This window comes from Hyalella azteca, unplaced genomic scaffold (assembly GCF_000764305.2).
Source record: "Hyalella azteca isolate HAZT.00-mixed unplaced genomic scaffold, Hazt_2.0.2 contig3386, whole genome shotgun sequence".
Classification (NCBI taxonomy): Eukaryota; Metazoa; Arthropoda; class Malacostraca; order Amphipoda; family Hyalellidae; genus Hyalella; species Hyalella azteca.
In genome coordinates, this window is record NW_025933636.1 from 17,198 (window position 1) to 32,681 (window position 15,484).

Genomic DNA, 15,484 nt, shown 5'->3' on the forward strand with positions numbered 1-15,484 from the left:
ATAAAGAAGGAAACTTTGTTGTACTATAAAAACTTCCATTTCATAATTAAGTTTTCAGTGACAACGGAAATAATTTTTCTTGGTAACATGTCATAGCGAGGCTAGAAGTTTTTGAGTTCTGTATTGAGATCCTCTGCGCTGGCTGCTATTGTGTGATGAGAAAATACATCAGAGCACAACACGCGATCTCTGACGAGGAGCCTGAGGCAGGCTGGTCACCATAACAACGGGGCCAGAGCTACAATAATATTATTGCCTTTGAAGTGTATAGCTTTAAGCACGAGTTTTTCACATTTATCACAGTAATGAGCTTGGCATTATCATAATAAATTTACTAACGAAACATAAAGTCATAACGGTTGGTAAATTTTTCAGATTGATATTCTATGAACATCATTTGATTTTAGAAGCATTGAACACGTAGAATTTGTCGTGTATTTCCATACAACTGCAATAAAATAAATATAATCAAGTCTCTTGTGAATAAAGCCGATGTGTTTGTGCTGCTATACATAATATGTCAAATTCTACTCAAATTACTTTAAATAGCATGGAACATTGTTAAATTATATACACAAATGCAATTATAAAAAAAGTTTCCCCACATGCAACGTTGATGTTAGAAGAAGGTAGGAGGAGTATTATTTTTTTTAGATTAAATTACTTTCTACCCCATGCACATCAAGTCTTAAAATTACTAGAAACCAATGCACGTTTCTTTTCACTGAAATAATAAAACCTGCTCAGTAATCTTCAACAAAATAATTAAATTATCCCTCGAATGATCGATCGCATCATGGCCCTATAGTACATGCAGTTGAATTACAGTATGAAACAAAAATATTCTACACCAGAAAAAATTCGAAGAGCGAACAATTGAGTGCTAAATACATCAAAAGTCCTCATAACTGACCCTAGCAACGAGTGCTAAATACATCACAAGTCCTCATAACTGACCCTAGCAACGAGCTTGCTGAAGCCATCTGACACTTCTATGCTGACGTTGTAGACGCGTTGGCGTTGTTCTGCCAGCTTTCCGGCCACTAGCAGTCCACCTCTGTTGTCAAGAGCCAACGCTCCAGCGCTGCTACCGTCTGAAGTTTGTAATAAATAACGCATGGTTATGCTCCATTGTTGAGAGTGATAAACCAACATTTTCTATGTGCACTTCAAAAACCAAGGGCTAAATTTATAAGCCATCTTCATGTTAAAATAGTTGAAAGTTTTTCGAAAATTCCATCAAAAACAGGATAAATTTCCTGTCGTAAAATGGAAAATTTCTGCATGATACATTCCAGAATAGTATGAAATCACAATCTTGGATAAAATTTAATTCTATTCCATTTAAATTAAGTGTGCAAAATAGTCAGAAAATCTCTTGCGTGATTTAACACTAGAAATTAAGGAATAACATTAAGAGTAAGATGAAAAATTAATAATTCAAAAGTTAAAAATTGCAGAATGCTAAGGGACTTAGGTCGTATGATCGTTTTTTGTCTTGTTTCAACCAGGGAGTTTTTTAACTGCGATTGTTTACCGACAAAAAAAAATCATACCTCCAAGAGGCGAAAATATCAGTAATCCTTATGATGCAGAATGCTATTCTGTACAACATCATAGCAAAAAGTTTTACGCGCATCAGTGTTTCGTAAAATAAATCTACTGACGTACATAAAATTCACTTACCTATGAAGTTATACCATAAAGAAGTCGAGTAGAGCTTCTTCAGCTTGATTGAGTGAATCAAGTATCCAACTGGCACATCGTCGGCAACTGTGAGGCGCACAATTTCCGAGTCTTGAAGTTCAATAAGCGACTGTGGCTCTGATGTAACTGTGATCTCGACGTGCACTTCAACTGAGCTCCAGCGAGCTGGCGAGGATTGATCTTCGGCTCGGATCTGAGGAAAGCAACCGTTGATTGAGTCTCGCAGGGCTAGAGCTTCATTATTGACTGTTGTCTCGAGCTCGCTGGTCCAACCAGCAAAAAGAGAAACCAAGCGAAAACATCCAAAATTTCCTTCATATCACGCACCATTTGGAGCGAAGTATGATACGTAGTGCAAGGTATCGGACGATAACTTTATCTTGTGAGTAATATGTACAATATTTTTTCAAGCATCTTAATAGTGCTGTTCAAATGTGTGTAAATCTGTTACTTTCATGCATCTTCTTGGTAAAAATGAGAAAATATTATACGATTCAATTTATGTTTTCATGTTCTCTTGATATACATAAAACAAACTGGACATAACCGGACCCCGAACGTTTGGAAGACACATTTGACTGAGGAAATTAGTTACATGGTTGCTAAAATAATCATAGGTTACCTACTATTATTGCAGAGCGGGAACAATAACACTTATTAGTAATATGAAATTAACTGATCTTTCAGTAGAGACGATATATTAACAGTTATTATTTCTCTGCTCGTTGCTAAAGTATTTCAATGTCAATAATTGGTTTGAGACAATTTCTTTGCTGATTTGTTTTTCCCCGTTTTATTTCATCTAAGATGAGTGACGACCCGCAGTCTTGCGAACGGCAGAAGTACAGATGTTATTCTGAAATACTGTCACTTGTCGAAGCTTGTTTATTATAAAGTATTCCAGCATAATAAGACTGGCTTTGATTTTCATAGACAACTAGTCAACGGCCTGGAGCTGCAACGTTGAGAGCCCCGACAAAGGAACATGAAAAGGCTGGACTGAAATTTCGTCCAAATGTCAGTCCTGGAATTTCATCAGGATGAAATTTCATGAAAAATGACTGCAGGTTAAATTAAGCGAATAGAAAATTGATATATACATTCAAATTTGTTTCTGAAGATACATCCCTAGGTAACTTCTCATAACTTTTGCTGATAGAGCACATTTTGTCAGTTTCAGTACTAATACTGATTGGTTGGATCATGTATAATAATGTGTGGTATTAAATTTTTTACATGCACCATGGGTTTTCAAAACAATGCACCGATTAAAGTGATCATTATTTCAGGTTTACACTCTCATTTGAAAAAGGAAATTAAAGCATATCAGCTTTTAGCTTTTCAATTTTTCGCTGCAGCTGCTTCATCCAATTAGTTCGCACAGGAAATAATTTCAATATCGTAGGAGAATTTCGAATTCTTACAAATAATAATAAGTCGAAAAATTTTTTCTCTATCCTGTAACCAATACACAGCAGGGGTTAGACAAATAAAGAAAACGCCATAGAAATCAGCAAATATATTGTATTGGGGCTGTAGACCCACTTTTTGCGGCCATTACCGCCTCAATTCTCCGAGGTATTGATTCATTTAATTGGTGAATGGTTTCCGAAGGAATTTTAACCAATTTTTAAGTTAAAACTCCGTCCAGCTCTTTTAAAGACGATGGCAGCGAAAATCGACTTATGACTTGCAACTCTAAATTAGACCATAAATGCTCGATAATATTCATGTCTGGTGATTGTGGTGGCCAAATGAGATTCCCAACTTCATTAGAATGTTCCTCGTGCCATTTTTCAACTATTCCAGCTGTATGGATCGAGGCATTATCATCTTGAAAGATGGCGTTTTCCTCCGGGAACAAATGCTTGAAGCATTGGATGAACTTGGTCTTCCAAAATTCCTAAATAGTTACGGCTGTTGATTCTTCCATGAAGAGTAATCATTGGTCCTCCGCATTTCCAAGAAATAACACCCTAGGCCATCACACATCCCTCGCAATGTTTTACGGATGGGAGGAGGCAGTCGGGATTAAATGACTCTTTAATTTGATTGTCTCCAAACGTGAACTCAGCCAGAGGTTCTAAATAAGGTAAACGATGATTCGTCAGAGAAAATCACATTTATCTACTGCTAGCTCAAGGGACCAATTCTGGAGGTTTTTACACCGCTCAATATGATATAAAGCATTTGTATATGAAACCAGAGGTTTTATAATAGCAGCTCTTTCATAGAATCCAAATCTGTGCAGCTCTCGGCGGACAGTCTTTATGGAAACTTAGTTCAGTAGGTGTCTTTTGAGTGAGGTCTGAGGTAATTTTAACAGCCGTGATCTTTCGATTGTCCCCTATAATTTGATTTAGGTACCGTCGGTCTTTCTAAAAAACTTCGACTTTCGGCCTTACCTGTGCTTTGCTGAGGACGTTTTTCCTTCTCTTCCAAAATCAGTCATTACTTTTGAGACAGTACCACTAGAAACGTCAAGCATTCGGGAAATTTCTGTCACATTAGCACCTGCCACATGGGCACCAACCATTTGGTCTCTTTGATAGTCAGAGAGGTTTACCATTTATAGGTTAGAGGTTAGGTTATAAACACCAAATTTTGCAAAAAAATATTTGTGCAAGGATAAAATATCAATTAGCAGCAGCAATAAACAATAAAATTTGAAAATATATCACGTTATCATTGTTGATAATTCCCAGTGAAAATTTACAGACGCGGCAGCTTCTGATTTGGATCACCAGAAGCTGGGGCGACTCTAAATTTTGTTAGGGAACATGTTCAAAAATTGCGATATCAAAATCAGATCTTTCTCTTCCTTGGCCCAATCCCTGTATCCATATAATTTATCCATTTCAATGAAATAAAGTTTAGCCAACTCACAGCCAAAGTGTAGATTTTGCCCGCTTCGGTGGGATGCCGCATGGTGACGACCCCTGACACGGGATGCACTCTGAACAGCCCCTGCCACTGGGCCTCCTGCTGCAGCCTGTACGTCACGCGCCCGTTGTCACCCGCGTCAAGATCGCCAGCCACCACCTGTCCAATTCCATTCTGCTTTTCGATTTCAGTTTCGGTGCAAAATAACTGCGTAATAAATTTAAAGTGGGCATTTTTACTTAATCTTGTTAAACATGGGGATGAGAGGTATAAGATAAAGATTTGCTGCCAAATGTAAATTAATCCAAGATCATAGCCCTTTCAATGATACTTCATTAACAACTATTTGTCGCTCTAACAAACTCGCCTGATCACATTGACATGTGACTTACACGGCTACCGATACTGAGAAGCAATCAACGATAATAAAGATATTATTGTAGAATTTCCCTGATGAGAACTTTTTAAAGTTGAAAATGAATAATTTTGCGATTTCAAGATATCATTCATTGATTAAAAAACATAAAACATAAATTTTCGGTTCCATGAAAAGTGAAATATATCTCTCCAGAAATTATTCATTTTAAAAGGCAGAATTACAACGCAATTTACGATTTTACTCATATTTTGGTTCATGAAAAGTGGAAAGCGTGAATTTGAGTAAACTTTTGACAGTCGTTCCTCTCGGGTCGCGGTAAAAACATTCGTAGGCTTAATTCCCTCAAAGCGAGCGAGTAGCGCAGTATTTCTAGCTCATATCCTCGATATAAAAGCAACTGAAAATATGCAGAGCGAATTATTTATGCGCACTTAGTCAACTTTTTGATATCCTGTGAGAATTAAATTTATGAAGTTATGAACATCTCTCCGGAAATGCATTTAATATAATTGAAAATTGAAAAAATGTACAAAGAATTAAAAATGAATAAAGCTAATTTTTTCAATATCGCGTAATAAAGTAGTTTCTGACTTACGGTTTTTAAATGAAACAATAAACTCAGTTTCATTGTTGAAGCATTCAACTGGAATTATTATAAACAAAAAAATTAACTGAATTTCAAACGGGAATAAGTATCATATGTAAAATATTAAAATTTATAACAAATTCAACAAATGGAATTATATCAAATTCCTGCAACAATCTAGTGCAGCTTATAGTTCACAGTAATAATAGGCAAACATCAATTGAAAGTTACGTCAGGTAAATTATGAATTTTAAACGATCTGGCACCGTTTCTCAAGTGAAAGTAGGATGCTAAATACCCAGGGAAGCCCCTACCGTCAAATAAAACAGCGGGGTTTATTCTTATATAAGATTTTTTCAATTCTATTTCAGATGGCAGCGTCTATATAACCTAACCTTCTTGGGGGAAACTCCTGCCGGCGTAACTTTCAAACAAATTTACTATTTAAAAATTATACTCTAACTTTTTCACCCACAGACTCCGGCTGCGAATCTTTTACCTGTCCTGCGAAAGCCTCTGCGTCGTTCTCAATTCTTCCCGACCAAGAGCTGAAACCTTCTATAAATGGAACGCTGAAGTTGTAGGACTCTTGAAGAAAACTTGGGACGTTGTCATTGACGTCCAACACTCGGACGAAAACATCCACAGAGGACGACAAGGCCAAAGTGGGATCAGGATTATCTCTAATAACCACTTGAATCGTGTGATGTTCTTGCTGTTCACGATCCAATGTAATTCCCGTAGTTGTAATAACTCCTGCAGAAAACAAAAAATTCTAACTTGAGTATAATCTTTTGGATTAGTTGTCCTGGAATTATTGAGCAGAAATCAGTGGTCTTATAGTAATCAAGTTAGTATACCTATTCTGGTTGTTGACAATTAGCTGGTTCCGCAAAAGGTGCGGATTTGCTCGGGAGAATGGCACTTAGTTTTTAATAAATAACTAGTTTGACGTAAATCTTGAATGTTTCTATTGTTATCCGGAGCATTTTTCAAATGCTTAATATGAATTGTCCAGCATGTCTTTATTTCCGCCAAACAAGGAAATTAAATTCCTACATGATATGTGCTGGCATTATCGCAGACAGGTCCGGGCAAATGCTAGCGCATATTATTCCAACCTTGGAACAAAAGCTGTAGCTTGAGCTCGCGCACCAAGACTCGTCTTAATAAACAACAATATAGCCTCTGGAACAGTTGAATATTCCGACAGCGTCGGACATGTCTGCGCCATGCTGTGCTCAGGAGAAGTTCTGCGTGCATTGTACTTCAGCAAAATACCCTAGCAAGCACTGGCGAGGACGTACATATTGCTGTGCATTTGTCGTCGGCAAGGCAGGTCAGGCAAGGCAATATCCAAGGTATATCTGTACATACACTCGGCATTCGAGAAGCAGGAAGCAATTGCTTGCGTTTGGCTGACGTGGATACAATACTAGCGTTTGTGTTCGGACAAACGTTAAGGTAGCATACAGAGATATGTCCTCAAGCAAAACGTGATTCGTCAAAAAAAACGCAAATTAATTAGCTATTTAAATGCAATATACATATATTGTGAAAAAAAATATGATTAGTTGGAACACATAATATAGGTCTTAAGTTCATGTACGCTGAATCACTTCAGCACTTAATTCGTTTAACCACGGAAAAGTATCACGAAAACATATACTTACACTCAATGAAATTCCTCAGCGAACTTTTCATTATAGAATGCGTTATCTACACATCACATCTCTGTGCAGTGAAATATACAGCACATCTCTGCTCGTCACGTTCGCGTTCGTCCCGGCCGGCCAAACAGATTGCGCGAGCAAGAGCCTCCATAAAGTACGCGAAGCGAGCAGTTCTGGCACAGCGCGGCAGGAAGGAATGGCTCTAGGTTTGCCCCCGTCACGTTCATCCTCCTCAAACCTCCCCAGTCTCGGGCACAAACTGCCTTTTACGACTCATTGCAAGCGCCATTGGTCGTCGTGGTGGCCAAGAAGAGAGTTGCAAAATAGAATTCAAGGAATTATTCCGGATTTAGATTTTAAATGAAAGAGAGATAATTTCAAAGCTAATTGAAATTTTAGTTGCGCAGTTTAAGTTTATACTTGGAATTGTGGTAAAAAGAGCTGTCAGCTTATGATGTTCAATTTCATGCGTGCGATGTGTAGACATCGAAATTTTTTTTTTTAATTTACTTTCGCTTCAAGGAAGATTTTGTTAATAAAATTCGTATGTGTTCTCAATTTCAGCGATGACATAGAACTAAAACTCAACCTTATAAAAACTCAAACCTAAAACTAAAACCTAATATTTTGGTAACATGGCTGCGTACAACCGAATCTGGGTCGTGATTTATTTCGAATCAGGCCTAAAGCTGCTCTTGCAAGGACAGCTGCAGAATTAGATTTGCTAATTAACTGACCGAATCAGCTGTACGAATCAGATCCTCTAACAAAATGAAACGGATCTTCAGCATAACAAGTTTCTTATTCGAAACCAGTACGTTATATTCACTCGTATTATGGAAATTTAGATAAACTTTCCTCAACATAATGCTGGAAAATTTAAAGTAATTTTGTATTACCAAGGTTGAAAGATAAGCTTTAAACACTACCTTTAAGTAGATCTAAGTATTAGCAATTGTACTGCCTTATAAGTTGTGCTTTCACCTATCGGACTCTTCGAATCAGCAGTCAATATATTTTCATTACATTTATGCGGACGAGAAAAATACCACTAGTGGTCTTTTTTTCAATACGTCACAACTCTCATATCCGGTCAGCAAATATATCCAAACATAACAGGGTGCGTAATAAACAAACAGCGTTTAGGTGTGTAATTATCTCGATTTGTTCACAGGACGCTTAGCGTCCAGCGATATTCAGGGGCGATAAGGAACCGCTTGCTGTCGAAAATCAGTGCAGCCTCCGATGTCATATGTTGCGATAACGAGATCGAGGGTAGGTACGTACGGATAATGAAGTTTGAAATGAAATTGTGTTAGCAGCGAGGTGCCGCTTGGGAGAGCTCACTGAGTTTTTTCGTTCGTTTAGGAAGAAGAAGTAATTAGAATTTTAACGGCAACTTATCTCTCTAGTCATTGATTGATTGATTGATGTCAGACTACAATCGGTTAGCCTCGCTTTGAAGTTCTGACTGATCTAAAGCCTCATGATATGCATACAGCTTAATTTTCATGTGATCTTAGCAAAAAATTTGAGACATTGAGATTTTAAAACTGGTTGAGGTAAGTACGAAGATTGCGCTTCAATGGCATGATTTTGTACATTTGAAAAAATTACCGACTATTTTCGAAATTGCGCTTCAATGGCATGATTTTGTACATTAGAAAATGCTTACCGACTATTTTTCTTGCAAGTTTTCCAAAACTGATCACAGTCAGCTGAAAATAAATCTTCCATCTTACAAATTTGACTGTCAAATCTCACCAGTTTGCGGGTCAATGTTGAAGTGTCCGCGCTCGTTGCCCGAGCCGAAGCTGTAGGAGATGACAGAGTCCAAGTCCGGGTCCGAGGCGGTCACCCCGACGACGAAGGTGCCGGCCGCGGCGCCCTCCGTGACAGAAGCTGAGTAGCTTGGGGAGTCGGGCACCGGGATATTGTCGTTCACGTCCAGGATTTCAATATAGACCTGGACCACGCAGACAACAAATTTGTGAATATAGTATTCAATCATTTCCGCGATGCATTTCATGTTTGTGGTATTATACCTGTTAAGCCTCTTCAAATTGTTGAACATTATTTAAGAACCTGTGTTCAAAGAGGTCTCAAAATACTCCAAGTTAGACCTACAGCAATTTCGAACTAAGACGCATACCATGTTATACGATAACTTTGCCAATCACTATCCCAAAATCTTGTTCCATTCATTAATTCGTCCCATTTTACAGCTTTATATCCATCGGTCTGGTTTTAAAAATTAACTATTTTGAAATGAAAATGATAGTTAAATATAGTATCCTGCCCATTATAATCAATACAATTAAAATTTTAGTTCTGTTCATCTTACCCTTTATTCGAAATAAGACATTGAAAGGGCCTTCGTAGGACGTTCGATCTATGCATCATCAGATTCGTTTTTATTACTCCCAGTTTTAATTTAGATCCATTTCTTAGCTTCTTTTCCGCTGCAGTCAACTAATATGAAAACCCAAATATTTCCTTTAAATAATTGATCGCTAATTCTTGAACCAACCTTGTGCAGCCCGATCAATTCATGGCGATCTTGTCCCAGACATCATTTCATGTCGAGCTTCTCTGAACTAAAAACTTGATGTAGGTTTCTACATGGAGTCACTTTTAGAAAATCAAATTACATAAATTGGGGTGAATCATTACATCAGGTCAGGTTGTAATGTGGTGTTGCAGGTCAGGTTGTGGTATTGCAATGAACTTACGATCAGGTTGTATTATTGCGATGAACTTACTGTCAGGTTGTGGTGTTGAAATCAACTGTATATAAAAGCACTGTACGGTACTTACGTACAAGTAGGAGCATCGCATGTCACTCACGTGTAGAGTTGAGTGCAGAGGAGAGGTGCCCGAGTCGGTGGCGCGGATGGTGAGCCAATAGTGGGCCTGGGACTCGCGATCTAGCCAGCCAGCGGAATAGATGTCTCCTGAAGACAGTGACCGCTTGTTCAATCAATAATCATTTGTAAGTGAAATCAATATTCGCAGATCTGCATCTTAAATGAAGATTTCCTCAATAAAATTTAGCATTTATATATCAGTTGCTGAATAAAAGAACAGAAAAAAATGGTTGTCATAGAATTTTTATAATCGACCCAGCCTTTTGGTCAATATAGAACAACCCTTTGTAATAAATTGGTGCATATTAAATTGTTATGTCGATATGAAGAAATTTAATTATTGTTATTTAAATTGTTGCGAAACAGAAGTTGCTGAATAAAAGTACAGAAAAAATGGTTGTCACATGATTTTTTAATCACCCACCCTGTTGGTCAATATAGAACAACCCTTTGCTCTGTTGGCCGAGGATGGAGTAGGTAATGGCGGCGTCCAAGGGGTTGATGTCCCCGTCCACGGCGGGCGCGGCCAACAACAGCGAGTGTGGCGGCAAGCTCTCCGGCACCCTCACCTCCGCAACGTCTCGGCCGAACGTTGGAGCGTGTATGTTCTCATTCACGTCTAGAACCTGCAAACGCCATTAACAGGACATGGCATCACGTGATACTGGCCCATGCAGGTTCTCATTCACGTCTAGAACCTGCAAACGACATTAAGAGGACATGGCATCACGTGATGCAGGCCCATGCATGTTCTCATTCACGTCTAGAACCTGCAAACGAACTGGCCCATGCAGGTTCTCGTTCACGTCTAGAACCTGCAAACGCCATTAACAGGACATGGCATCACGTGATGCTGGCCCATGCAGGTTCTCGTTCTCGTCTAGAACCTGCATACGCAATTAACAGGAAATGGCACCACGTGTGCTGGCCCATGCAGGTTCTCGCTCACGTCCATATGCAGCACCGGCGAACGCCATGTTACGCAGAATAGGGGATCTAGTTGAATCACAGTCGCGCTTACGATTATCCGACTCTCACCAACTTGTTCAACAGTCACAGTTTGGGACTAAACCGATATTATGCATTTAATCTCAACTGTGCACGTAATCCGGAAAACAATACGAGATCGTATTGGATCGAAGATTTTAGGTTTAGTAAAAACACTCGCTTAAAAACACAAAACGCTTCATTTCTATTATAAAAAATATTGTGAAAGAAGTTAGAATGATCACTTCAACGAGTGAAGCACTACAAATTAATACCTAAACAAACAAAGCTGTTCAAATCTCCATTTGGTATCATGAACGACATTTTTCGCGTAAATTGCGAATCACAAATTTATTTAAGGGACGCATTTAACTAGAAAAATTATATTGATATTGAAGAAGTGTTCATAAAAAATATTGATAAATATCAATATTCTGCAATTAATAATTCGCAAGTTGCGGACACAACGGAATCATTACGTAGGATTACGCTGAAATCTTTCTGCCAGACATGAAAATATTACAAGCTTCGATAATGGCTTTACAAATAATTTTCGGAATTGGATGTTTGTCTTGCAGTCGCGTAGTTTTATTACCTCAGCGAATAACTTAGTTCGATGTGAAGTGCACAAATTCTCTATGATCCCCCGCAATTAATCTTAAATATATTAATTAATTAATATATTTAATTAATTAAAAATACCAAATACATGTTATCTATTAATACCAAATATATGTTATCTAATCAATAATCTAAGCATCAAATAATGAATTAATATCTGTGTAAAAAAAGTAATTTAAATTCATGTTAAATATTTACCTCTATGGTGAGAGAAGTGCGCGTTGAGAGCGGTTGGAAGCCATCATCTGTAGCGCGGATGCTGATGTTGTACGAGAGCCGCAACTCGTAATCTAGAGGCTCCGCCACTCGTATCGCCCCAGAGTTTTCATCGATAGAGAAAGTAGTCGATCCTTCGTCAATAAAGTACCGCAAATTGGACGAGTCTGAGTCGTAGGCATACATTAGAATCACTAATGAACCAACCGGAGCGTCTTCCGAGACCTTTACGGTCAGATACTCGGAGTCGAAGAACTGTGGGGCGCAGTCATTGACGTCGGCAACTTGCACCATAATGTAAGCCTGAGAGCTCAGCCCACCTCCGTCGGTCGCTACCACTCGCAGTTCATATTCTTCTATAGTTTCGTAATCAAGAGAACCGGATACGCTTAATAATCCCGTTGAAGGGTTCATCCAAAAATCTTTCGTATCCGTAATGAGCGAGTACGTAATGGCTCCGAATCGACCAGAGTCGGGATCGACAGCTCTGAGCTGATGTACGTTTGTACCATTACCGACTGATTCGGGAAGGAAAAAACTGTATGCAACTTTATCAAACTTGGGTATATTGTCATTTTCATCGACAATAATGACTACTAGTTCATGTGATGAGGATTTTTGGGGTACACCCAAATCAAAGACCGTCAAATTCAGAACATATTTGTCTCTGCTTTCCCTGTCCAATTCGCCAACAATTATTAAATTTCCTGAGTCGACATCAATTCTGAATACGGACTGGTGATTGCCGCTAGAAATCGCAAATGCAAGGTAGCCATCATAGCCTGTGTCAACATCGTTAGCTTCCAATGTGAGGATAATTGTTCCGATCTCGGAATTTTCTCGCACTCTCACTTCCTTAGGAGGGTTGTTAAACACTGGCGGGTGATGATTAGTCGAAAAAAGAGGCAAGTTTGCTGCTTTTGAAGCGTATTTCTGGACTTCATTATTTACAGCGGACTCTGCGAGTAAACTTGACAGAGTTTTCGTCACGAACGTGTCTGAACATTTTAAATCCACCCAAGGCGTATGCGAAGCAGCACTGCGAGAATGAATCAATTGTAGGCGCACATTCATTGAATCTGCAAAATTCTGTCCATCAGTTGCTGTGACATTTAAAAATCGCTCATTTCCTTCCATATCCTGTAGGTCACACATAAGCGAAATCACTCCCTTCACCGAATCCACATCGAAACATCGGTCGTTGTTCCCTGACAGAATGCGATAGGAAATAATGTTGCCGGCATCGAAATCAATGGCAGATAAAGTCATAATTTCAGTACCAAGAGGAGCAGAACGATCGATGTAGCCTGAACAATCGACTCGCTCGAACTGTGGGCGATTGTCGTTGACATCTTGGACGTGAATGGTGATAATTTTTTCAGTTTGTCGCCGAAATGGTTCACCCCAGTCAGACGCTCGAACTAGTAATTTCCAAATCCGCCGTCCGGACTCGTAATCCAAAACCTTGGTTGAACGTACTTCGCCAGTGAAGTGATCGATTTTGAAAGGAACATTTTCGCTGTTTGCTAATGAATACGATACCGCACCGTTTTTCCCAAAATCATAGTCTTGTGCTCGTACTTTGACAACCCAAGTGTTGGCCGGTAAATTTTCATTCATTTGCACCACACCTTGAGGAGCAACAATCATTGGAGTGTTATCATTTGCATCGATCACATGTATTTTTATTTCTGTCATCTGTACGCCGGATTGGTCTTTAGATTTCGCAAGAACTTGGAATGAATATGACGACACAGTTTCGGCGTCCAATGGGATTACAGTTGTGAGTGTTCCTGAAGTCGGTTCAACAGCAAATTCGCGAACCTTATTGTCTTCAGATAAAAAATACACTTCTTCTCCGCTGGTTCCGGGAATCCAGTAACCCAGAATGCCGACGAAACTTCCTGGAGGAGCCGCCTCGCTGATGTTGAACTCGTATTGGTTTTTCAACAGAGAAGGCTGTTGTTTGGTGGTTTTTGGTGGTGCTACAAAAATATCCTTGTAACTAAATCTAGCTATTGTTCCGCGGTCCGTTGCCTTTAAAGTCAAATTGTAACCTAAAGGCCTTGACACCCAATCTATTGTTCCGAGGGCAGCCAAGCTAAATTCGTTAGTTTCTTCGCTTGGAATGATTCTGAAAACTCTTTCAGGATCTCCGTCCACAATTTCAAGGGAATCAACGAGTCCGCTCACCCCTTCATCATTATCGAGCACCGTGACGATAGCAACGAGCAACAAATGACCTTTATGACTCATTTCTTCCAGCAGTGAAACTTTCATTTGTGGCTCAAAGACATTTACTTCTTGTACAGTAATCACGAGTTTCGCTTCTGCTGGCCAGTGTCCGTCGTGCTCGCTGCCCCTGTCGCGAGCCATCAGCGTGAAATTATACACAGATTTTTCATGAAAATTCAAGGTTCTAGTTGAAGTCACGATACCCAAGTGTGGATGAATAACGAATGTAGAGCTTTCTTCCCTGAAACGGTAATAAATCTTACCATTTAGGTCCGTGTCTGGGTCGTCCGCATGCACTTTTATAATTGAACTGTAGATCGGCGTGTCTTCACTAACTTCTACTGAGTACACTGGCTGTGAAAAAAGAGGGATTAGGTCATTCAAATCACCAATGGTTATGACAACCGTGGTTTCAACTCCTTGGATGTTGAGTTTCGTTCGATTATCCCAACGGCGCTGAGCTTTAACTTGTAAGTTGTAGACATCCTGGCGTTCTCTGTTGAGGGTTACTGAGGATTGCTTACGAAAAGTTATTTCTAAAAAACAAAAATTTCCCACGGGTTTAGCAGTTACTCTGAACAAATTATCTGGATCACCTGAAGTAACACGGTATCGTACTTTAAAACTTTCTGATGGTAAAAACACCCCCATCATCTCATCGCTCACGACAGGTGTGTTGTCGGGAGCATTTTCTGGCACGCTTGCGTTGTAGTAAGAAGACGTGAAACGAATTTCTTCAGAAGAACCTAAACATTCAACAAAAATTGCTAATATACAAGGAATGAGGATAAAAGTTAACTTTGGCATATTGATTATCACGTTCCCTTCTGGCCACAAGACATTTGCAGCAAAGCTACTATGAAATTTCTTACGCCTCTTCCTGAGTCTCTGTCGCGTCATCTTCGCTTTGGAGACGTTCTCTTCTCCAGCATCTCAGGTCCTGCAGGTAAAAAAACACTTTCTTTGATATACAGTAACGGAGATGAAACGGCTCTAGTATATAAACAAACGCTTGAATAAAAACAAAAGAGATAAGAGTGTGAATATTATCACTCTGTTACTTGGTCTTATTTGGTGGTTATGGTTTGCTTCACAAATTATTTCAGACCATTCAATTTGCCATTTACCTTTTCTGAACTTCCGAGTGTAAAAATGTTTTTTTTTTTCAATTAATTAATAGTTGTTTGGCGTTTTAAGTTTACCTTCAACATACATACAAGAATCGCTTCTGTATAATTTATCGGTAAAACGATAAAAATCTGTTTAATTATTTGGATCATATCTTAAATTACATGGCAAAGAGACATACTATTGATATTGCCCAATTCAA

At 38.9% G+C, this 15,484-nt stretch overlaps 1 protein-coding gene across 1 annotated transcript in view; it reads right to left on the minus strand.

The window, feature by feature from the left end:
* LOC108683064 (fat-like cadherin-related tumor suppressor homolog) overlaps nt 1-15,054 on the minus strand; it is a gene marked incomplete at its 3' end in the record, with an annotated part of 28,934 nt that extends 13,880 nt beyond the window's left edge. Inside the window, exons 1-10 of the mRNA XM_047879600.1 lie at nt 15,027-15,054; nt 14,773-14,900; nt 11,902-14,508; nt 10,520-10,721; nt 10,076-10,182; nt 8,993-9,194; nt 6,055-6,311; nt 4,594-4,749; nt 1,687-1,900; nt 958-1,094 (exon numbers count right to left, since the gene is read on the minus strand). Of these exons, the coding sequence (XP_047735556.1) occupies nt 958-1,094; nt 1,687-1,900; nt 4,594-4,749; nt 6,055-6,311; nt 8,993-9,194; nt 10,076-10,182; nt 10,520-10,721; nt 11,902-14,508; nt 14,773-14,900; nt 15,027-15,054 (4,038 nt within the window). The remainder of the gene's footprint in view (nt 1-957; nt 1,095-1,686; nt 1,901-4,593; nt 4,750-6,054; nt 6,312-8,992; nt 9,195-10,075; nt 10,183-10,519; nt 10,722-11,901; nt 14,509-14,772; nt 14,901-15,026) is intronic.
* Between the last annotated feature and the right edge of the window lie 430 nt (nt 15,055-15,484).